At 38.7% G+C, this 25,829-nt stretch overlaps 1 protein-coding gene and 1 non-coding gene across 11 annotated transcripts; both read right to left on the bottom strand.

Annotated features, from left to right (window-relative positions):
* Window positions 1-391: 391 nt before the first annotated feature.
* LOC104885257 (probable glutathione S-transferase) lies at window positions 392-6,470 on the bottom strand. The gene is made up of 2 exons (XR_007273309.2): window positions 6,041-6,470; window positions 392-1,103 (listed from the first exon to the last, which is right to left on the bottom strand). It is a non-coding gene; the product is annotated as a probable glutathione S-transferase (transcript).
* Window positions 6,471-15,036: 8,566 nt separating this feature from the next.
* LOC104907365 (uncharacterized) lies at window positions 15,037-25,058 on the bottom strand. Of its 10 annotated transcripts, XR_007273308.2 has the most exons (5): window positions 23,996-25,053; window positions 18,109-18,354; window positions 16,529-16,701; window positions 16,306-16,384; window positions 15,597-16,149 (listed from the first exon to the last, which is right to left on the bottom strand). XR_007273308.2 is itself a non-coding variant. In XM_010696290.4 (4 exons), exons 1-3 carry the CDS (start codon window positions 24,797-24,799, stop codon window positions 16,570-16,572), a joined length of 1,182 nt encoding a protein of 393 aa, XP_010694592.2. In that variant the 5' UTR covers window positions 24,800-25,053; the 3' UTR covers window positions 15,399-15,504; window positions 16,529-16,569. The 10 variants fall into 10 exon arrangements, 8 of the variants coding, with proteins under 8 accessions (XP_048498897.1, XP_010694592.2, XP_010694589.2 ...); XM_010696290.4 differs by lacking the exons at window positions 15,597-16,149; window positions 16,306-16,384 and adding an exon at window positions 15,399-15,504; XR_007273306.2 differs by having other exon boundaries at window positions 16,306-16,701.
* Between the last annotated feature and the right edge of the window lie 771 nt (window positions 25,059-25,829).

Genomic DNA, 25,829 nt, shown 5'->3' with positions numbered 1-25,829 from the left:
ATGTCTGATATTGTCAAGGATATGCATCAAATATTTTGCAAAAAACCCGTAGATGAGCCTTTTACTATCGAAGTTAGTCGGGGTTCCTAGTTCGACTATAGTACTGATCAGATGATCATTCTCTCCCGACAAGATGTTTTCCAATTTATGACAGGAGAATGGCTTAATGTATCCATTTTGCAAGTATTTATGATGTGAGATTTCTCAAACTCTAAACTAATTATGTTAAACTCGATTTTGTCTACTAGTTTGAAAAAAATCTTATTTTACCGTATGTTGTTGTTCCTTAGATTTAGATGAGGAGGATCATAATAGTTAGTTATTTAGAGATATGTATGTATAACTCTTTGATTTATACATATGTATAAACAACGAGTAAATACATAACATTTGAGGTTAAAAAACCGAACGTTTGAGATTTTTTTTCACTAATGTTGTCCTTTGTTCCCATTTAAATGTTGAGACTATTAAGAAAAAGGAGAATGTAAAATACTCAACTTTCATGAGATTTACCAACACGAAATAAAATATTTTATTATAATCAAGATAATTTATTAAAGACTATGAATAGCAAAATGTTACAACTAAATAGAAATAAAAAAAAAAAGGTAATACATCACAAAGGGGCACTTAACCAACCACCCCCATTACTGGCTGGTGGCTGCCCAATTCTCACAAGTCACAATACTACTTTGTAATTGTTAAGAAGAACAAAATAACCAACATCCATGAATTGATCTTTGAATGCTCCCCCTTTCTTAATCCTTTAAAAAAATCTTCTGTAGTTCCAAAACATAATTATAGATTTCAAGCTCGTTTGGTAAAGACTTTATCACACTATCCCTCTCCTCACATCTCTTAGCCCATGCAATAAGTTTCGGACACTCGGCAACTATGCTCAGTCCAGTGAATGTCTCATAGGAGTAAAACCAGCTATAACCTGGAATTAATACAATGTCCAAATAACCAAAAGTATCTCCACTGAAATAAGGCTTCTCTCCAAGCTCCCCTTCCAACAACTTTAGGCAATTGATAAAATCCTTCTTTTCCTCTTGTTCAATTTCTTCTTTTTGTCTCCATAACTTTCGGATAAAGTTGAAGAGCTGAAACGTCAGAAATTGAGAATATAGAAAATGTAGGGATCAATATTAGATCGAGGGACTACAAGATTTTAGATCCTCTAATGACCAATCAATAAAAACCAATTATGAAATACTCCCTTTGTTTCAAAAAAAATATAGTTTCCATTTCATTTTGGACAGTCTCTAAAACGTACTTTGACCTAGAATATCTTCAATTTCTTGTTAATAAAAAATATAAAAAATTGATATTACGAATTTATACATTGAGAAGAATCTAACAAGATTTCTCATGAATATTGTTTGGGCCCATTTCTTGGATCAGCCCACCTATGGCAAAGTTACTAAAATACCCCTACATCTAGGGAAGCGAATCCTCCACCAGCTGGAGATGACTAAAATACCCTCATTCATTGGGGCTCCTCTCCTCTATAAATAGGGGCTGTCTCATCAGACAAAGGTACGCAATTCTAAGCTACAAAACGAGAGCATCTCTCTCTACATTGATCCCTTTCTCTCTCTACTCAATCATCAACTGACTTGAGCGTCGGAGAGGCGATCCCGGGACCACCCCGGGTAGGCTAACCTTGTTTTGCAGGATTCCGGTGTACGGATAACGGAGCTCAGACATACCTTCTTGGGCCTACATTAAGTCTTCGCACACATCAACATTTGTGATCACCCTCAATTTCTTAGCAGAACAGTTTGGCGCCGTCTGTGGGGAAAGTACAAGAAGTTACTTCGCCACCACTCAGCAAGATTCACCTTGTTGTACTACTCAGCAAAACTCACCTCATTGCTGCTCAGCAATGGCCCAACCTTGAAGACATGCTCCCAAGCCGACCGTTCCTGGAGAGCTCAAACATCCCATATGCACCTATTGGTGTATCCCTCTGTCGAATGATGAGGATTCCACCCCAATGGAGAATCCACTACGGAGACGGTCATCCCGCAACATCAGCAAAGTCGGATGTGTATGGTCTCCACTCGTCGTGAGGAGATCGTTCGTCCTTCCTGAGATGGTCAGCCTAACGGCTAGGGCCTAAATAGAGGGAAGGATCGCGTCAACCCTCAAAAGGATAAAACACGTTATCACTCAGAACAAGTTGTATGAAAGAACAACCGATGAAGACTGACCTGAGCAAGGGGTGTGGTGACTCAGAACCATAAAACCTCTCCAGAATAAGAAGTGGCACCCTCGAGTGTATGATGTAATTCAGCCAGAGGGGCCTATTCATCAAAAACATCGACTCATCGACGACGTCTACTCATTTAAGCTTCAAAGGCACACTATCAAAAGCCTTGCATCACCCAGATCAGTCCAGCAAAACTAAGACTATCAAGCCAATAGAGGCGAGCAAAAGGAGGCTCAAAAGGCTAGATTTCGCCATGACACTCCTCAGTCAGGAGGGAAAATCTCACTAACATAGCCAAAAATGGCTAAGTACAGCATACCGGAGTATTCATGACGTCAAAAGAGCGAAGCTCAATAGACCCATATCCTCCATATCTGGACCCGCTCGGTCACTGAGACCCTTCTCCTTTGCTGAGTCACTCATACTTGCGCGTACTCATTCAAGCTAAGTATTTAAATTGGCGCCCATCGGACGGCATGTGGCTCATTAGTCCTTACGAGTGGCATCCGACCCACTCAGCTGATAGGAGACCCTCTCCCTTCGTCGAGCCGCCCTTATACTTAAGCCAAATTTAGGCTAAGTAACTCACTGATACCTGCTCAGACAGGGACCCGGTCGACCAATCCTGTATTGAGCATAACTTGAAGCGAGGCACAATCTCGGCCAAGGGAGCTGCTCGGGCAGCTTATACTTCGCAAAAGTTCGAGGGCGTTGCTTCCTAACTCTAACTAGGGCTTCTCACCCCCCCTCAGGCCTAGCAGGGTACCCAGGAACATAGATCTCTTCGGTTTCCGCTGGACGATCGCCTTGGGAAAGAATGATGCTACCCTATCCGATCATCCAGCGTGGGGCTAATTGCTTGAACGCCTCAGCTGGTCAAATGAATACAATTGATGGAGGTACGATGATGTTCGTCATCCCCTGAATAAAAACTTCTCCAACGGCACTCAAATACGGGGAAACCTCCCCCAACTAATTTAGCCAATAAAACGGCTAAGTATCAGCAATTGGACCTACTCGGGATCGGAGTAGCGTCAAAAGACCTCCTCGGGAAGCATGGATCTCCCTAGCTTTCCCGAGTCGAGAAGCTCCATCACTGGCACCTCCTCAGTCATAAGAGGAGCGTCCTAACTAACTTAGTCGAAAAACGGCTAAGTGTCAACGACTAGACTACTCGAGAGTCGAGTAGCGTCGCAAGACCTCCTCGGCCAACATGGGGCTCATTAGCCTCCCGAGTCGAGCATATCTCGCGGTATCTCCTCGGCTAGACCAGGAGTACCCTACCACTTAGCGAAAATAGCTAAGTGCAAACAAATTCACCTCCTCGGACAAACATGGGGCTCGTTAGCCTCCCGAGTCGATCGTGCAAACAAATTCACCTCCTCGGCCAAACATGAGGCTCATTAGCCTCCCGAGTCGAGCGTGCAAACAAAGTCACCTCCTCGGCCAAACATGGGGCTCATTAGTCTCCCGAGTCGAGCGTGTATCTCGCGGTACCTCCTCGGTTAGGCCAGGAGTACCCTATCACTTAGCGAAAATAATTAAGTGCAAACTAATCGAGTCGCTCTCATACTTAGCCAAATCAAACTAAGTACTTCATTGGCACCTACTCGGACAGCATGGGGCTCATTAGCTCCTTATTCGAGTAGCGTCCGACCCGCTCGGCCACTAGGAGACCCTCTCTCCTTGGACGAGTCGTTCTCAAATACTTAGCCATATTAAAGCTAAGTACCTCATGGCACCCACTCGGACAGCATGGGGCTCATTAGCTCCTCATTCGAGTGGCGTCCGACCAGCTCGGCTTATTGGAGACCCGCTCGGCCACTAGGAGACCCTCTCTCCTTTGACGAGTCGCGCCCATACTTATAATTTGGCTTAAGTAATTCATTCGCACCCACTCGGACAGCATGGGGCTCATTAGCTCCTCTTCCAAGTGGCGTCCAACCCGCTCGGTCACTAGGAGAGCTTCCCTTCTTTGACGAGTCACTCTCGCACTTAGCCGAATTAATGCCAAGTTTTTCATAGGCACCCACTCGGACGGAATGAGGCTCATTAGCTCCTCATCCGAAGTGGCGCCCGATCCGCACAAAGACCTCCTCAACTAGAGCACCTGCTCGGCCAGTAGAGTTACTCGGTCAAGGCACCCAGTTGAATTATGAAGCTACTCGGCTAGTGCATCCTCTCGGCCCCTCGACCAGAGCATCCGCTCGGACTCGGCCAGCAAAGCTCGAGAGAGCTGCTCGGCCACTCAGCGCATACCCCTGGTCGGCCCCTCACCAAGGCACCTGGTCGGTCCTTCACCAAGGCACCTGGTCGGCTTGCCTCAAAAGCACCTGGTCGGCTAACCTTAACAACACCCTTGCAGCTCGACCAAGTCATCCGTCGACCTCTCAATCAAGGCACCTGGTCGGCCCGGGTAATCAAGGAACCAATCAGCTCAAGGACCTACTCGGCTTGGGCATTTACTCGGCCACTTACGTGGGACCTCGGTCAGCCATCCTTACGTACCTGGTCGGCCAACATCAATGCGCCGGCTCGACTCGGTCGTCCATCCTCGAACAGCAGCTCGGCCAACCTAAATGGCCACCTGCTCGGCCAACCTCAAAGGCCACCTGGCCGGATTCGGTCAGCAAAGCTCGAGAGAGCTGCTCGGACACTCGGCCAATGCCACCCCCCTGCTCGACCAACTTCAAGGGCACCCTGCTCGGATGGCCTCAAAGGCACCCTGCTCGGATGGCCTCAAGGGCACCCTGCTCGGCCGGCCTTAAGGGCACCCTGCTCGGCCAGCCTCAAGGGCAGATCCTGGTCGGACTATGAAGCCGCTCGACCACGGCATCCGGTAAACGTCTCAATCAAATCACCTGGTCGGCCCGGGTAACCAAGGAGCGTGGTCGGTCCTCTCGACCAATGCACTTGGTCGGCTGCTCGTCCTAGGCACCCGGTCGGCCAATAGGGCTGGTCGGCCAGCATGTTCCAAGGGTGTAAGCTCAGCAGAGAGCTGGTCGGCCAGCATGGTTCAAGGGAGCAAGCTCGGCCTGCTCGGGCAATTCGGCCAGCCTCAAGGGTACCTGCTCGGATTGCTCAATAGCACCTGTTCGGCCTCAAGGGTACCTGCTCGGCTTGCTCAATAGCACCTGCTCGGCCAAGGCTCCGAAAAAGTTCGGGGGCGTTGCCAGAAGATTCTGGGGTCCCGCTCAATATCGGCAAAAGTGCAATCAGCTTATTCCGCCAATCAACCGCACTAAAAATGGTGATTTCCACTCCGATCACTTGGCGTGGGGCTAATTGTTTGGGCCCATTTCTTGGATCAGCCCACCTATGGCAAAGTTACTAAAATACCCCTACATCTAGGGAAGCGAATCCTCCACCAGCTGGAGATGACTAAAATACCTCATTCATTGGGGCTCCTCTCCTCTATAAATAGGGGTTGTCTCATCAGACAAAGGTACGCAATTCTAAGCTACAAAAACGAGAGCATCTCTCTCTACATTGATCCCTTTCTCTCTCTACCTCAATCATCAACTGACTTGAGCGTCGGAGAGGCGATCCCGGGACCACCCCCGGGTAGGCTAACCTGTTTTGCAGGATTCCGGTGTACGGATAACGGAGCTCAGACATACCTTCTTGGGGCCTACATTAAGTCTCTCAGCACACATCAACATTTGTGATCACCCTCAATTTCTTAGCAGAAACAAATATGTTTTTTTTATACATTAGTAAGAATATTTGGTCAAAATTTTAAAATTTCACTTCTAAAATAAAAATGGGAACTACATTTTAAGACGGACGGAGTAGAAAAATAAACACAAGGGAAAGGAAAGATACCGTTTTTTCATTATAATCTGCCCAAAAGCGAGCTAGTGCCCTCTGATAAGGATCAGTTGGAAGCAAAGTTGGAGATTAGTGTTTCCAGACCTCATCTATATACTCCAGTATTACGAGGGAATCACAAACAGGTTTTCCATTATGTATTAAAACTGGAACTTTCTTTTGAGCCGGGTTCATTTTCAAAAGAAGTGAACTTTTATCATTGAGCAAGTCTTCATGTTGACATACATAGTTAGTGATACCCTTTTCTTCCAGTGCCAATTTTACCCTTGCAACATAAGGACTAGCCCAGTAATCCAATAGCACCAGCTCGTGCGACATGTTTACCAAGCTCAATTGATGAGAAAGTTTGTGACCTTAGGTACTGGTTGTTTTTCTATCGTCTCTGGGTGAAGTTTCCAAGAGATTAGACTGATTTCATCAATGCGTTAATAGTATTAATATATAGATAGTGAAAGTTAGAGATCAGACTGAATTCTGCATTAGTTGTTCATTAACTTAATATATCTATGATGTCACTGCCTTCGTTAGGTATACACTTAGGGTGCGTTCTGTTCAACTTAAAAAATTAAGTTTCAGGTTCAATAAGTTCAGATAAGTTCAGATAAGTTCAGATAAGTTCAGATAAGTTGCAATAAGGTCTAATAAGTGCAATAAGTTCCAATAAGGTCTAATAAGGTCCAATAAGTTCCAATCAGGTGCAATAAGTTCCAATAAGGTGCAATAAGTTCCAATCAGGCCTAATAAGGTCTAATAAGTTCCAATCAGGTCTAATAAGGTCCAATAAGGTCCAAATAGTCAATGTTTAATAAACATTTGTATTATTGTCCACTATTTTGTTACTCATAATTTCATATCACTATTAGCGGATTATGTTATTATTAGAATTTCAATTAAAGTACCACAATGTCATATAGTATTATACTTGTATTAGTGTCTATTATTTTATTATTTATTTGTATTATGTCTATTATTTTATTATTTATTTGTATTATGTCTATTATTTTATAATTTATTGTATTATGTCTATTATTTATTATTCATATTACTATTAGCTGATTATGTTATTATTAGAATTTTTTATTAAAGTACCACAATGTATAGTATTATACTTGTATTATTGTCTATTATTTGATTATTCATATTGCTATTGAATAATATTATAATCATGGTCAAATATTAAGGTTAACAATAATAATAATAATATAATAATAATAATAATAATAATAATAATTAATTAATTTTTGATTTTCTACTAGTGTTTTATAAAATTAAAACAACACTATATAGTATATTAGTGATGAAAGTTATGTATAGGCAAATATATAAATAGTAATTTTTTTGTTAAATTAATTATCATAAGAGATAATTAATAATCATTATTTTTTAAAGGACGAATTATAATAATAATTATTCCATAAAAAATTTTGAGGGGTAGTATTTACATTAGTGGTAATATTTATGTTATTCATGGTCAATGTTTTTGTCTAATAAGGTCAAATAAATTTCAATTAGGTCCAATAAGGTCTAATAAGTTTCAATTCAGGTCCAATAAGGTCTAATAAGTTTCAATCAGGGTCAATAAGTTTCAATAAGGTCTAATAAGGTCATCAGGTTCAATCAGGTCTAACAAGTTCCAATCAGGTCCAATAAGTTGAATCAGGTCCAATCAGGTTTAATAAGTTCCAATAAGTTCAGTTCAGGTTCAATAAGTTCAGTTCAGATAAGTTCCAATAAGTTCAGGTCCAATAAGTTGAATAGAACGCACCCTTAAGGCGCAAACTTAAACATAGGACCCACCTCTCTCCTCTAAATGTAAAAATCTTCACTTGGTCACTGGTTTAATTAGATTAGACTAGTATTGATGAATTTTTTTGTTTGAAAGTTGTTTATCCGACGCAGTTGTACATTTAAATTCTTAGGTGGTATATTGCAATATTTTTTAAAGTTTTTTGTCAGAGACAACTTTTTAAAATCATTTTTTTGTGAAAGACAATTTTTTTAAAAATTTTGGTCAACTTCAAACCTTAATGAATTTTTTTTTTTGTTAAAAACAACCTTAACCTCATTTCCGGGGCTGACTCGCCGGATTCCGGTGTTGACTCCACTTATGAGTCACATGACTTCATTAAACTCAATTCGTCTCCCCCTCCCCCATTATCCTCCTTTTCCCCCACCCCACTAACATTCATCGTCCCACCTTTTTCCCACCCCCTAACATTTAGCTTCCATTACTGCCCTTCCAACTCCCCTCTCTTGCCATTACTGAACTGCAAGAGTGGAGAAGCTGCGAATTAATGCACTCCACCACCGAAAAAGTTACAATGGACATAAAATTCGTAACGACAAAAAGACCCTAAATTGCGACAAACTGAAAAATTCCAGATTAAAGAGTATTTGGAACATACCTTTAATTAAACGCTCACACACCAATCCTGTTGTACAAGAAATTTAACCCCCTACACAAACATAAGATGAAGAATTGAGATTCTTCAAGTTTTGGGAAAAATGGAGAATGAGGAAAAGAGAGAGAAAGGTGAAGATAAATGTTAGGGAGTGGGGAAAAGGAGGAAAATGGGGGGAAGAATTGGGTTTAATGAAGTCACGTGAGGTCACGTGACTTATTAAGTGGAGTCAACAACGGAATCCAGCAAGTTAACACCGGAAACAAGGTTAAGGTTGTTTTCAACAAAAAAAAAAATCATTAAGGTTTGAAGTTGCCCAAAAAAATTTAAAAGGTTGTCTTTCGCAAAAAACTGTTTTTGAAAGGTTGTCTCTGACAAAAAACTCTATTTTTTATTTTATTTTTTTTAAGGTAAGATGAAGTTCCTTGTAAGGAAGGGACAAAATTGTGGATACTCCTTGCAAAGGGTGAGACTCGATCGACGGGATCGGAGGTGATGCCAATACCACTAGGCTATCACTTGTTGCTCAGGTGGTATATTGCAATATATAAGACCTCAAGAAATTATGTAATATTAAAAGGAAAAAGGAAAGTACATGATACTCCTTCCATTTCATTTTAATTATTACACTTTGATATTTTACACTATTTACAAATTTTACTTTGACCATCATTTGTGATTTATACGCGGATGAAAATATAGTCATGTGGGATCTTGTTAGATTTATCATAACATGTATTTTATTAATATGTACTTTTTATAAGTTTTACAAATACAAAACTAAAGATATACGTTTTCAAAGTTTGCATTGGCATGCGTGAAAAGTGTAAGTATGTAGATTAAAATGAAAACTAGGGAGTAGTATGCTATATTTAAGATTCAAATATGCGTCCCTTAGCTTGTGCAATAAGCTAATAATCTTACCATTCACACGACCCCTTCAGATATATAGATACTAGTTGTATAAGCACGCGATGCATGCGTCAACAATATTATGTACGAATAGGCATATATTTTTTTAATTTAAAATTATTTTGGTAGTGATTTAAATTATTGAGGTTTTTTTATAGACGTTACTATCTTTTTGGACTAAAGGTGGCTTTTAACTGTTAGAAAAAATTGATCGAGATTTAATAATTCTTGTAGCGGCTTTAGTATGGTTCTTTAAAGATTGTAGATATTAATAAACCATATTGTTTAAACTTTGTAAATGCGAAGTATTATGTTGACAGGATATATCACTAACTTTTTTTTTAATTGAAGATTTTAATTACTTTTGCAAATTGATTGTGTCAATCTAGTCAGATTATTAATGGTGATTGCATATTCCATTTTTGACTTATTCCATATGACAAGTTGTATTGATTCTCATTTTTAAATTTATTATAAAAAAGAACGTTGTTTTAAGTTATTAGAAGGTATTCTAGTCATTTTAAATGGAGACACCACACTTCTTCCATTGACTTATATAATAGAGATAGAACATAGTCATGTCTTGCTTGAAGAGAAAAGGGCCAATTCAATTGGGGGTTACAGTTAACGACTTTTGTATACTTACTGCTTTGCTCTTCGGTCACACGGTCCCAACAACACAAGTAGTCGAAGCTCGTAAGTTAGCGTATTGGTGTAGAGAGAATACACTCCTTTTATAGTTTTGTTTTTCCTGTCTGTTTAGGACTTTAGGTTGTTTGCTTTAATTTTCCTTGTACGATACTTCGATGTAAAAAAAAAAAAAAAACGTATACTTACTACTTTGCTAGCAATTTTTCCCTTAAAATCGCTACATCAATTAGTAGTCTTCCTCTTGTAACCACAAATTGGCTTAGTGGTTTTACCTAAAAAATAAAAAGAATGCTTGATTTTAGCAATCCGACGTGAGAGTAAAATGATGCAAAGTGGGAATTTTTTTGTTTTAAGGCATTATATATGAAAATCATTAAAATAGCATATTCATCTCCATGTACAGTAAACTGTATAATCCATAATCACATAATCTCCAGTAAGATAACATATAATCCTTCCTTCGTTCTTTTTTTATTGCATGTAACAATTGAGTTTTCACACATGCCAATGCGCAATTTCAACTATTGGTAGCTTTAATAACTTTTTAGAAATATTATATAAATTTGATAATTTGAAAGTACATATCTAGACGAATCTATCAAGACCAGACATGACTTGAACTGGGTATGGATTGGTTGCAACACCTTCTGAAGCTTAACTAGTGTTGCTGAATAATGCATCCCAATCTCAAAAGAGGAGGTAAGGAAGGCTGTCTTTAGTGAGAGCACATTGAAGTCGCCGGGTCCTGATGGTATTCCCCCCATATTTTTCAAAAAACAATATTGGGGATTGTGGAGGATGATTTATACATTAATGTTTCTTCGTTCATGAGCAGTGGTTTTTGCTCAAGGAGATATGAGACTATTCTTGCCCTTGACCTTAAATTGGAGCATCCACAATGTTGTAAAATATTTTGACCTATTAGTTTGTGTAGTACCTCCTACAAGATATTTTGAAGGTACTTGTTAAAAGATTAAACAGTGTAATGCCAAAACTTGTGAATGTCAGCAACATGCATTTGTTCCAAAGAGAGAAATCAATGACAACATCCTTAGCTTATAGATCATGAGTTCGTGAACTGGATCAGCAAGAAAAGGCGGGTTAAAGACTATGCGGCGGTGTTGAAGGCGTATTTTAATAAGGCCTAGGATAGGGTGAGATGAGACTTCCTAGGGCTAGTGCTTAGAGCCATGGGTTCTAGAAATATGGACTAACTGGATCATGCTATGTGTTACTAAGGTTTCCTGCCCCATTTTGATTAATAACATGCCATCTAGAAGATTTAAATCAACTGTGGGGTTGTGCCAAGGATATCATTTGTCCCCCCCCCCCCTTCTTATTTATTCTGTGCATGAAGGCTCTTACTAAGCGGATTTGATTCCTGCAATCTGAAGGCACTCTCCATCGCTTAAAGATTTGCCCAAGGGCTCCGGAGATCACTTACCAGTTCTTTGCTAATGATGCCTTATTGTTCTTCAAAATGAACTTGTAATCGAATGTTGCGATCAAGTCTATTTTGGAAGATTTCTGTAAGGTCTCGAGAGAAATGATCAGTTTTGGAAAATCTTTTTTTAAATTCAGTCTCAATAGATGCCTGCCCCACTCCATTCGGAACCTACTCGACATATTGGTAATGAGAAGGCTAAATGGATCACTGAAGACCCTTGGCTTATAGGAGGCATGAAGCCAATGTTGGTTGCGGATAAGGGTGCTAATCGAGCGAGTCAATTGCGAGCAGATGCCTGCCCCACTCCATTTGAAACCTACTCGACTCATGCTCGACTCGTGCTCGTTGCTCGTTAAGCTCGCCAGACTCGTACTCATTAAGGTTTGTTGTGGCTTAACTCGTCGAGCTCCATTTTTCTCTAATAGCTAGACTCGAGCTCGGTTTGCTCAAATAGCTCGACTCGAGCTCGAGAGGCTCAAGTATTCAAACTGAACCGAGCTAATAAAAAAGTCAGTCCAAGGATCCAAACCAAAGTCATCATCCAAGTTCAATAACTTAGTGAGGCCCATATACAATAGTAACATATTAGGCTTACAAGGAGACTTAAATAAATTATTTGAGTAATGTTTTATAGATCTTAATGGCTCCCATCTCATGATAATCCACCGATGAGGGACTATTATTTCCTTACTTTACACCTTTTCTATCATGGTTTTGGTGTTGTTTCCTCCTCTCCATATTTATTTTTTTTTTCCTTCCAATTTGCTTCTTTAATGAGTCACCTAATTTACATTTTGATTGGATAAAAAAGAAGAGTTATTTGATTCATATTTTTTGACATTACACGTATCGAAGGACTTTATTTTTCTACTTATAATATATATTTCCTCCGTTCCAGAATACTCTATATACTTTCCTTTTTTTATCTGTCCCACAATACTCTTTACACTTCTATTTTGAGATATGACCCACTAATATTTTAATCATTCTACCTTTTAACTATTGGCCCACACTGTCTCTCCTCCAAATAAAATAATACAATTTTTATTACCTACCAAATCCAACCATATCCCACATTCTCTCTCCTTAAAATAAAATAATACTACTTTTACTTACTCCTATCACATCTACTTTTCAATAGAATAATTGATCATCAAACAACAACTTATCATCTAAAACTATGTGCCTTGATAAGTGTCAAGATTATTATGGGACGAAGGGAGTAGCTTATATGGGGTATTTTTTTCTATATTAAATAAAATAAATTCCTAGGAAAAAGTATATAAAAAAACATTATAGATGCTTGCGAGCTTATCGAGTCGAGCGGGGTCATGCTCAACTCGTTCTCGTTAAGGTTCGAGTTGAGTCGAGTTCCGAGTTAAGCTAATTAGAGTCGAGTTCGAGTTGAGCTATTCCAAGTCGGGTTTAGACCGAGCATTGGCCAAGTCGAGTTCGAGTTGTTCGCGAGCTGCTCAACTCGATTAGCACCCCTAGTTACGGATCTTATGATGGATGGTAGGATTTGGGATGCAGAGATGGTTGCTTTCTGGTTTGATCGTCCCCAAGCTTACTTTATCCTTGCCACCCATATCCTTTGAAGGCTAGCTGATGATGATGTTTTCTGGATAGGTAAAAAAAGGCGAGTTCATAGTAAGGTCTATGTATTGGTGGATTATAAATAAAAAATTCTCCTCTCGAGTCTTTAGACTTTCTGGAAGACATTGTGGTCTTCGTGTATTCCTCCAAAGATCTAGAAGTTTGCTTAGTAGGTTTGTCAAATGCCTTATCGCTAAAAGTCGATCTTCGCAAAAAAGGTATATGTACTCATTGTTGTTGCATCCTTTGTAGCTCTTAGGAGGAATCTCTAGCGCATTTATTCGCGGAATATGTAGTGGTTAAACATATTTGGCTGCCACGACCCTATGAATTAATGAAGATAATGGGCTAGTGGACCTTGCTTGTTGGGTCAAACAAAATTTAGGTACTTTACGATTTTAGCGAAGAAGGATATGATCCCTTTGAAGATGTTCGTGACGATTCTGTGGAGCAACCGACCGTTTGGAAATGCCCGGATTTCAGGGATGAATCATTCTCTCCTATGAGAATCTCGCAGCTGGTTGAGAGCACTGTGGAGAGATGGAATTATGCTCTTGGTATGCAGGAAAAGAACGATTAGGTAAAGTATGCGGGGCTTCATCAAAGTAGAGACATGCAAGCGAAGTGTTGGAGGTTAGCTGGGATGCTAGTGTTTGTGGTTGATGGTACTTGGAAGAAGAAGAAATATCTGGGTTGGTCCTAAGCTGGTATTGGCTAGGTCAAGCATTGTGAATGTGTCCGCACCTTCTCTGCCTATCATGCTGAACTATTAGCATTTTGGAGCGCTACATAAGAGGCAGCTCGATATAATCGTGCAACTTTGATTCGGACGAACTCCATGCAAGTTATTGACTTCCTCATTTCTCTAGAATTCTGATTATTTTTTATTTGAGCTAGTTTTATCAATCTGTAGTATTGTTGTTTGTTTGCCTTTCTTTAAGTGTCTAACAGAGTCTAGGTTTAATGTTCCGAAGGCCCATTATCTTGTTGCGTTAAGCAGGAATGAGCCTTAGTTTATACTTGTCACCCCATCACCCAAAAACATAATACAATTAACAATCATTTCACCATTTACCTTTGACAAAAAAAAAATTTTGCACCATATAACCTTCCAAGTTTCCAAATTCAACATACACCCCCAACGATTTAAAAAATACATCAAACTATCCTTTTAACTAACATAAGTCTATCACTGTTAGTCATTACCCCTAATCCCCCTCTAACCCTAATTATATCATCTAAACCTAACCCCCTCTACCCTTAATCCTAAAATTAACGCATAATTAACCCTAACAACCCAATCACCACCCTCCTCGACCCCTTCCCCCCACTGTCCCACCACCCCCCCCGTAGCTCCCTTCCCCACCACCCCTGCACCCCCTTCCCCCACACCCACAACCCCCTCCCCCCGCTGCCTCGCAACCCCTCCCGCAGCACAATAGCCCCCGCTTCTCCCACCCCCGAAGCTCTCTCTCCTTCCCCCGCATCCCCACCCCCGAAGCCCCCTTTCTACGCATCCCCCGTCCCTTGCATCCCCGAAGCTCCTCCTTCCCTCCCTCATATCCTTTTCTTCTTCCTCACAGATTTTCGAACCCACGAAAATCCTCTGTTTTCGTTCTCCAAATCAAAACCCACATTTTCGAAAATGTGGGAGGAAGAGCAAGAGAATGTGAGGGAGGGAAAGGGGTTGTATGGATGCCGGAGGGGGGTTCGGGGGTGAGCCTGCAGGCTTCGAGGGTGGGGGGAATGGGGGTTGCGGGGGTAAGGGGAAAGGGTACAGAAGGGGGAGGGGTGGTGGTTGGGTGGTTAGTGTTAATTGGGGGTTAGGGTTAAGGAAGTTGGTTTAGATGACTTAATTAGGGTTAGAGAGGGGGATTATAGGTTAATGACTAACATTGTTAGACTTTCGTAAGTCATAAGTGTTAGACTTTCGTTAGTCATAAGTGTATTTGACGTATTTCTTAAAACATCAGGGGTATATGGTGAATTTGAAAACTTGCAAAGTTATATGGTAAAAAAAAAAATGATTTGTCCAAGATATATGGTAAACAGTATTGTTTCTGCTAAGAAATTGAGGATGCTAATGTGTGCTGAGAGACTTGATGTAGGCCCCCAAGAAGGTACGCATGAGCTCCATTATCCGAACGTCGGAATCTTGCAAAACAAAGTTAGCCTACCCCTAGGGTGGTCCCGGGATCGCCCCTCGGATGCTCAAGTCAGTAGATGATTGAGATAGAGAGAGAAAGTGATCAATGTAAAGAGAGATGCTCTGGATTTTGTAGCTTAGAATTGCTTACTTTTGTCTGATGAGACAACCCCTATTTATAGAGGATAGGAGCCCCAATAAATGATGGTATTTTAGTCAACTTCAGCTGGTGGAGGATTGGCTTCCCTACATGTAGGGCTATTTTAGTAACTTTGCCATAGGTGGGCTGGTCCAAGAAATGGGCCTAAACAAGTACAATTAAAATTATAATTAAGAAAGATCCCATAACATGCAACATAAGCTTATTGTTTTTATATATAATAAAACATATGATAAAAAAAAAGTATATGAATAGTGGAAAAGTAATTAATTTGGTACAACTAATAACTGATGGAGTAATTATTAAAGAATAGGGTCAAAGTTTGTGAGCCATAGAGAAATACTAGCAAAAAAAACTAGCAAAAACGATAGCCTAGTGACTACTAGTTAAAAAGGAACAAGCTAAGTTCCAACTAAGGTGTTCAAGTCACCTAAGAGAACAACTATTCGCAACAGTACACGAAATCGGTATCAACTTCGTTTTCTTTCTACTCAGAATTGAGTATAGTTCAAACAGCAAGCTAATGCTAGCAACTGAAATACTGAGGTCTGGTGTTGTTAAACGGCAATTAATTGCTACCAAACAAGTCGTGAGTAGCAACACAGTAGGCATATTGGCATAGCGCACCGATTTCCTGGTTTCGCTACCTCTAATGAAAACCACATGAGCCTAAGAGCCAGATGCCAGCATAAGGATTATGAACACAGCTCCACCTGATGGTGCTCACGAGCATTTGGTGCATCAGATAACAGGCAAAGAACAGGCGAGGTGACAAGTAAAATCTACAGCCTAACCAGCAAAGATTATCAGCACCAAGTCAGAAGGAATATGTCATATGTGGGAATAAAGAAAACAATGCTTTCAAGCTCATGCAGGATTTTGGTCTTTGTAGGATATAGATCATAAATGTCCCTCAGAACAAATTGAGCAAGTTGTCCACCTTACATTCAAGTTCAACAGGGGATACGACACACGAGCAGATACAGCCAATGATCAACTAATCTTCTACCTGCTTTCTGTGCATCTGGCAATGATCCGAGATCAACTAACATGGTTATGTCTAGAAACCACTGGAGTAGGCAACAACAATAATCATGCACTGGACACAGCTAATTCAGACAGGAGGAAAAAAATTATTGAATTGAAGCGTCTTAGGCCATAAGGATACCTTTCCTCCAGCAGCCTTCAGTTAACTGCTAATGCATCTAGTTATATACGGTGCCCAGCCACAAACCGTAGGATACCAGCAAAATCCGATACGATAGTTACATCACGGAAGCTATCTCCGGTCGCATCTTTCAGGTAGTCTGCCAGTAACTTGCATTGCTTTTCACCATTAGTCTGTTTGAATAGCATTTTAAAGATTATTACAACATCGGCACAGCAACTTAGTCTATAATAAAACGTTGCAAATTTCAATCCCACTTATCGGATTGCTTGAGCCGAAATTGCTTCTCATTTCATAGCTTGATTATCAGGAAGCTGTACAAAAACTACTAGCAATGTTCTTGATAATGGCATTACACAATTACAAGTGTGTCTAAGGTGATAAAGGTTTTCTATACAGTTTGTAAGGATATATCTTACTTTTTAAGTCAACAAATTTCTGAAACTAGCTATAAATGGCACTCCCGGCAATAAAATATATACCTTGTAAATTTTCACTTTCAAAGGAAGGCCTAGAAAAAGTCTGTGTTTGTTACCACTACCAGATCATTCTTCCAGTGAAAAACATACGATGGACCACAATGCCCTTTGTTTGGTAATTGGAAGCTAATTACGTCTTTCAAATCTCATTCATCATCCCCTATTCCTATACATCATTCTCACTCTCTCCGACATTGTCAAATCTCCTGATTCCCCTTTTCTTTCTTTCTTGTATTCATTATTGACCTGACTCCCTATTTCTCTCCTTCACACACTCATTCACAATGCTGACAAGGGGTTCTAACACATACTGACAAAGAAACAGGTTGAAGTTGAAGTGAGGATCACAAGTTTGCAAGGAGACAGAAAAAGAAACTTCGAGTTCTGGTGAGGAAAGAGGGAACTTAGACTTCTAGTTACTACTGAAGGAAAGAAGGGAAAATGAACTGGTGGGCCCTACTCGACCCTTGTATTGGACTAAAAACGCTATTAGGAGGTGAATAGAGCAAAGGGTTCTAAAATGGTAGTTCTTTGCAAAAGAAATAAAAAAAGGTAGTGTCATTTATTGGTAAGTTTTCGACATCTCTTCCTTACTTTGTTGAGGGACAGTCTTAACATAATTGAACGCTCCAAATCAGCAAGCATTTCACAAGCTCACTACGTTTCATATTAAAGTCTAATTTGGGTACAAGGTAACAGTCATGGATTTGTGTAATTTTGCAAGAAATGTCTCATTTCAATATATTCAAGATACTGTATCTCTACAACAAGCATGCAGTATTTTATGAGCTCTCATCACTCGTCATTACCACTTCTTGGAGTTGCAAACGTGATGAGAGTAATGATGAGAGATTAGGAGGAAAAACACATACTTCAGGTTGGGGGAGTATTAAGAAGGGCACCGGCACATCACAGAGCAATCAAGCAATCATGCAAGCAAGCAATCGTACCATGCCGCCCGCGCGCGCACACGCAAGGGACAAAATTGTTGAGCATGAGTGCAAATATTTAGAAATATAGCAATCACCAAAAAGGGATAAGATAGCAAGCATATCAATTTGCTTGAACTGAATTTGTGCAAAAGCAAAAACACTTTAGTACCTCAAAAACAAAGAAACCTCCAGGCTTCAGCATCATCGACATTCTCGTGCAGAGATGAAAAAGACTATCCATGCCCTCCACACCACCATCCAATGCAAGTATAGGTTCATGTTTGCTAACTTCAGCCTGCAGCCCAGTGATATCTTCACTTGGTATGTAAGGTGGATTACTCACAAGACCAGCAAGTCGTCCTTCAAATTCCAGAAGTGGATCAAACCAACGTCCTTGCTTCACCTTTATGAAATTCTGATAAGTTCTTTAATCAGAATTTGATAAAACTTATAAACTGACAACACTTTATAACAACATAATGGACCTTATGATGTATTGGTACAACATTTTAATGTGTAAATTTCCTAGATATATAGGTAGCACCTTTGGAACACTATTAATTTGTAACACTTGATGTAGAACTTATCTAAGAGTAACATTTTAAAGTCGCACTTTTAAAACAGTTAAACAAGGAAATTCGACAATATGTAACACTCTGGGTATCTTCTTTTTGCTTCAAATTCTTTTTACCAGTTTCCAAGAGATAAAAACACTAACAATACACTGATCACCAAATATCTTTAAAATCTTTCAAAAAGCCAGGAGGTAATCCCAAAATCTCAGTGAATTTTCTGCAGCCAGGGAAAGCTAGAAGAAAAAAAGTGAACATTCCAATCTGATTATCTAATACTGCACACCAAATAATCCACAATACAGTGTCCCTAATTTTCTTAAAATCTACCCGCCCACGATTCCCCATTGTAAACATTGAACGCTACTACTGGCAAGCATTGCAACCAACATTTCTTTCTTGAGTCGGCATACATATTTCATCTGAGTTTGTGATTTAGGTAACTTAATAAGATTCATTGACTTAAGTTGATTTTCAGTCAATTGTTTGAAAGCCTTGAATTCATTATATTGTTTCACCAGATTTTGTTCCCAGTTTCTGCTTTTGTTTTGATAATCAACGTTCTTCATCTGATAATCTAGCTTAAAGGTTTCAACTTTTCATTAGTTCAATGAGATTCTTCAATTTGTTCACCACAATATGCAATTATTGCTTCTTGATTCTGAACCCTGAATTCTTTTTTTCTTCGGTAAATGAGCAGGAATTTCATATCAACCAAAATAAAAAGTGTACGGGGGTATACAACCCCCTCTGACTTGTCAACCGAAAAGTACATGCCAGCGCCTGACTTACCGGCATGATATCTACCCTTAAAGCCATGACTAGATAGGCACGGCAAGAATAGCCGAAAAAGTCGTACTTGACAGCCTGACAGGTCACAGCTTGTCTGGGCAATGACACATACATGTACGCGTCTGATTGCAAAGTACACGTGTATACCAGAGATTCCTTATAAAGGAACCGATCCACTGTTCATTTACTATAAATAGCCCACCAGTACTATTCTCAAAGGTAGATTCAATTTTGACCCTACCTATTTTATCTGACATTACCTTGTCAAACACTATCTTACTTTGGCCTCAAAATGTGTTTCCTCGGCAACCACCGAGATCAGTCATCCTTGTTCATTGTGCAGGTATACCGACAACCCTACACCGACGACGCCAAGCTCTACCATCTCTCTAACGGCCGTCAACAATTGACGTCCACTATTTCATACCCGAAACAAAAAGAGTAGTACAAAAATATATGATACAAGAAGCTCCTCTGACCAACCACGAGACGAACCTAGAGGAACATGTACTTTCTAGAAAGGGTTCAAAACCTAGGTGTCAGTAGGTAGATTACAACCGGAAAAAAAAAAAAAAAAATTGTATACTTCCCTCATTCCATTATAATTGCAACATCTCTCCTTTGGACATTATTTAAGAAAGTCATGTGAGGAGGAGACACATAGAGATAGATAAAAACTGGGACCTATGTAATTGGAGAGAAATATGAAATATATTATCAAATAAAAAAAAGTTGCAATTAATGTGAAACTTCCAACTAAGGAAAACATTACAATTAAAAAAGAATGGAGAAAATATCTATTTCATAGCAAGAAAACCATGATTTATATTTATCTTTTATCTTCTTTGACATTAAAGAAAAGGCAGTTTTGAGTTCAAATTCCTCCGTCCCTCAATATACTTTCCATTTCTAAATTTGGCACTATTCACAAGTAAAAGAAATTTCCAAATATTTTTCCAATGCATAAGAAAAAACATAGTCATGTGGGTCTTGTTTCATTTATCTTATTGAGTTTTATGAAAAATTAAACTTATATTTTTTAATATTATGTAATTACATAAATTAAATGATACAAAATGCGCATTGACAAACATGAAAAGGAGAAATGGGAAGTCGATTGGGGAACGGAGGGAGTATAACATAGTTAATAACTTCTTGTGCCCCTGCCCTCCAAATGTGGTAAATAAGCCCAACCATTGTAGCTTGTTTTACCCCTAACAGAAAGTGGTTGGTCCTGTTCTTCCTACATCTTGTCTTAATCTGCAGCCATTGAAAAAGCGAAGCAACGTATCTGGAAGCAGTATTCATATTGAGAATAAAAGTGGCTATGAACTCTGAATTCCTATTCTTGATTCTCTATTTGAAAATTCATTACAGATTTCTGTACTAATCTAATTCTTTGATTGTGGCTAAATTTTGCCTAAGCATACACATATAAACCGATATTTACAACAAAGAAAACCATCCTGGATCAGTCTTACCCAATTTGGCCTAAATATAGAGGTATAAACTGAAATTCATCATCTATTAAGATCAGAAATCTATTTTGGATTGGAGAGGTGGGTAGGATTGAATAGATAGGATCAGATCTTAGCATCATATGATTAGAGACAATTGGGTAAAATAGTTATAATCATGCTAGAAATTAGTAAAAACAATCATGTTAAAAGTTTGAACACACTTATAATGACTTCTTTCAGTCGCAAATAGTGATATGAGTTCAATACTCCAAGATTTAAGTAACATGTAATCAAAATCTAATGAGAAAAAATAATGTGAAACCACTATATAACTTTTTATAATAGGATTGGGTCGCAAACTCGTAGGAACGTAGAATCATATTAAGATTCTACCATGTGAAGTTTTTCATTAGTTGAGTAGGATCTTTTCGATCCTACTAAATTAACATTCGATATAGGATTGGAATCAGTCTAATCTGTCTGGATCGTAGAATCGTAGGATCATGATATCCTAATCAGGATTTTAATAGAATATGGATAAAGCAAGTGCTGAAAATTTTAACTACAATAGAGTGGCTCGGCCTAAATTTTGGTGAAGTCATAAATGGGAATTAGATACTTCCTGTTGCAATTAGAATTGGTTTCTGGTCACATACTAAGTTTTGCAATTAGAATTGGTTTCTGGTCATACACCAAGTTTTTCTAACCACATTCACAATATATAGTGAACACTAACCACTGCGTAACTGACCGTTAACTACTCTATGAGGCCAAACTGACAAATTCTTGGGGCCGCAATCATCGGCAACACAGCTAAAAGCTACATCTTCAATCTTTTATGGGCAATTTAAATGCTGGTCCCGTTTCTAAGCAAATGCTAAAAACTCAAGTCACAATAATCTCAAGTCACATGGGTGTAATATTGTCCTACAAAATTCAGCCAAAAGTATCTTGTTTTATGGCATGATGATAGTTCACTATGTAAGAAGACTTACAAGTTAGTACAACATGAAGCAGCTAAACTAGTCTATCTTCAGAGTTTCTCAATAGTATATAAGCATGGTTAACTACCGTACTAAGTCCTTTTTCACCCATGCTAAATCGATGTATGTCACAAGACCACATATAATATACTTTGTTGAGTCATGTAATGTTTTGATGATTGTAAACAAATGACTATTATCTAACTAACATCTCTAATTGAAATGTGCATATTACATTAACATGGAACAAGTCATGGAAGGTTATATATATCACATCATGAGGAGTTCCTAGACGAAATGCAATAAAAGAAGTTTCTGAGGAAGAAATCCAAAGAGAGTCAAAGTTCCTAAAAGAGTTCTTAGAAAGAACACAAAGAGAGCAGTTCCTAGGTATATCCTAATAGGAACATTGAATATGCAGTTTCTAAGTGGGAGCAATTCTTGAGTAGGAGCAGTTCATGAGTGGGAGCAGTTCTCAAGTGGAAACAGTTCCTGAGTAGGAGTAGTTCATGAGTAGGAGCAGTTCCTAAGCGGAAGAGTTCCTAAGTGGGAGCAATTTCAGAGTGGGAGCGGTACTTAAGTGGAAGAGTTCCTGAATGGGAGCAGTTTCAAAGTTGAAACAAGCAGTTCCTAATCAGGAACTATTAGTGCGAAGTTCCTTAAAGGAACTAGCACGTCAAAGTTCCACAGGTGGAGCTATCAACATGCAGTTCTTGAGTTGGAGCAGCATAAAGCATGAAGGCAGAAATATGAGTTTATTTTCTAGGATTCATGTAAGTATATGGAAACGTGAAAGGTAATAGAACAAAGTGTCAGAAGGAACTTGTGGAACTTAGAGTCAAACGTATGTAAGAGTCAGTGAGTATGTTGTATATTATTATCTAAATCTGTAGGATTTATTTAGAGTATGTTTCTTAATAAATCTCTACGTGATTAATTGTTTTTAAATAATATACATTAGTTGTTTTAGGATAAGTTGTAGTTATCGATTTTAATTTAGGATACTGATTTTATATATTTAGTTTATTTAATCTTATCTTATTAGTTTTTGAAAAATAAAAAGCCTAGATTTATATTGCGTATAATGAGTTTTTGTGAGTGCAATCTTGTACGCACAGGAACTCATGTACTTATGTCAGGTTTATGAGAAAAGTTTTCAATAAAGTATTTTTGCATAAAAAAATAAATAAAAAGAGAGTTTGAAAAAATATCTCTTGGATTATATTTTGATAAAACATTGCTTTTTCTCCGAAGTATTTATTTTCTTCTTGTTTCCTATTTTTACTCTAACTGCTTTATTATAAACGTGACATAAGTTGTGCCCAAGAAGTTGACTGCTTCCCCAAGTTTCTCCCAATTGATCAGGGGTTAGTGGAGATATAAGTGGAAGTAGTGCTCAAGTCTTGAGCGTACTATAAATAGATACTTATGTATTCATTTTAAGTTGTCTAGCTAGTGTCTTTCCATAGTGTCTAACTTATGTCATTCTATAAGGTTTGACTTAAGGAATAACATTACAAAAGAATTATATTTTCTATTCCTTGTTTGAGTCAGTTCCTGTGAGTTCCAAGCTCCTACGAGTGTCATGTTCATTTATAGTATTCAGTTTCTATATACTAGATTAAAGCAAATTATCAAGCGTTTGTATTTGAGTTTGGGGTTAAAGGGTTTGAGTGAACTCTTATAATGGGAACTTGGTAAAGAGTTTGAGTGAATTCTTGTATCAAGTTCGAGTTAGGAACTTGAGTAAGTTCTTGTTGTTTATGTGTAGACTCGGGGTGAAGTCTATGTAGGAGTAAAGGGTTTGAGTTTACCTGTTGTAAAGAGTTGTGAGAACTCTTGAGAGACTTAGAGCTAAGTCTAGACAGTCAAAGTTCCGAGTGAAACTTGTGAGAGAGTTGGAGTTCTGAGTGGAACTTGCGCATGTAATAGGTTGTAATAGAGGAGGTTCCATATTATAGTGAAGGTTTAAATCCTAAGGAGGTAGTGGTTTTTTCTTTTTGTATTAAGAAAAGAAGTTTCCACGTAAAACTCTCTCTTGCAGTTATCCGCATTATTTAGGAATAAATTCCACACTACAATTCACCCCCTCCTGTACTTCCAACTTAACATTCTCCATTGGCAAGACCAGATTTTAAGATAAACTAAACTTTACAAACATGTAAACACTAACTAAACTATTGATTAATGATAATGAATGATTCATCCATTGCAGTAACTAGAAGAGAAAATTAAGCTGCAAAACTGACCTGTAAGCCATACCTCTCCACATTATAAGTTGCAACAGCAAATGCAATAGGGCTCAAGTCAGTGGCAATAACCATAGCATCCTTACCCAAAATCTTAGAAATCGCGATAGCAAGAGCACCAGAGCCAGTTCCCAAATCAGCCCAAATCCCATCCTTCAAACCCTTAAATTTGCCCACCACCTCCGAAACCAAATCAACAATCTTCTCCGTCTCCGGCCTTGGAATCAAAACCCCTTGTTCAACACTTAAAACTAAGTCCCTCCAATGCTCACACCCAACAATGTACTGAAAAGGCCACCTCTCTTCAATCCTCTGTCGCCAAAAGTCGTACATTTGATCCAAACTTACCTTCAAACTCACCCTTTTTGAGCTTAATCCATCATTTTGAATCACACCCAGTCGAGAAATAAGTAAAGGGTCATCAACAATGTCTTCGAGGAACCATTTAAGCTCTCTGAGTAAGAGGATTGAATCCGGGCCATTGTCCAATTCAACAAAGGCGGCGCCAACAGACGAAGTGAGGGTTTTAGCCCAGCTATAGAACTTCTGGAGGTCTAATAGGGAAGCAGAGTAGATGGGTGGCCTTAAAAACAGAGGAATTTGGGGTTTGTGGGAAATAAATGACGAACAAGAGGATGAATTCAAAGATACAGGTAAAGATGAAGAAGAAGAAGAAGAAGCAGCAATGCAGTGATGGTGACGAAGTGTTGTGTTGTTGGGTCTACAAATTAATTTATGCAGTATGGAAGAAATGAGAGGAGGAATTGTGGTAGATAATGGTGTGAGGAAGCAACTCCCTCTCATCGCTGACTCAAAATTTATCTACTGTTACAATATACTTACATATAGAATCCCCGAAGATCAAATCAAAGTTATACTTCACCAATTATTGTCCCGAAAACAACTCTTCACGTCACCAATTGGTAATTAGTACCTCTTGATTTGTTGGACAATCAAACATCAAAATCCCAAGCTGACGACAGGGGGGGCTGGGGAAGAAGGATATGGGAAGGACTATTTAATTACTTTCTCCGTAAAGAAATTATTGCAACAATTTGGCTCCGCATGAACTCAGTGATCAAAATTTGATAATGGTAGTTAGATAGGTGCATTATAGCATACCAAATGGTTGCCTTATGGTTTGTGGTCATCAACTATTTTATTATTTTCTCACTCTTCCACCTCATTCATACCCAACTCATTTTAATCCCATAGTAGTTATTAGGCCCGGGCTATGCCCCGGGTAAGAAAAATTTAATTTATCAATATTGTACTTTGATATGATAGCACTAAATACAACTTGGTCTAATGCTTAAAACTTTAGTACATGAACTTGAGGTCACGGGATCAAAACCTATACTATGCAATTTTTAATTTTTTTATTGTACATGGATTACATGAACTAACACTCCCTAGAAAGAGAGCCACGTGACACCGTTCCTGGTTTACGCACGCCTTTTAATATATTAGTACTAGAATTTTTTGCACGCGATGCGTGCTTGAATTTTTTTCGAAACAGAAATTCGATTTTCTTCGACATAAGAGTCAAAATTTGAACATTAGACATACAAAGTATAATTGTTTTTAGTAGCGAAATTTGATTGGTTTAGTTTCTGTCACTTAAGTCTCTCACCATTCTTTTTTTTTTTTTTTTACTTTTCAAAGTTAAATTCTATGAACAAAATAGAAATTTTATTGAATTTATTTATGATTTCTAATATTATAATTTTTTAGTTTTTTTTTGAATTAAGTACATTACTTCATAAATTGTAAAGAAAGTGGACACTTTGATTTCAAGTCAATTTTTTCATAGGTTGTAATTTGTAAGTGAATT

The sequence above is a fragment of the Beta vulgaris genome, chromosome 4, assembly GCF_026745355.1.
Source record: "Beta vulgaris subsp. vulgaris cultivar EL10 chromosome 4, EL10.2, whole genome shotgun sequence".
Classification (NCBI taxonomy): Eukaryota; Viridiplantae; Streptophyta; class Magnoliopsida; order Caryophyllales; family Amaranthaceae; genus Beta; species Beta vulgaris.
The sequence above is the reverse complement of the archived record's forward strand: the minus strand, read 5'-3'. Positions and strand labels throughout refer to the sequence as shown.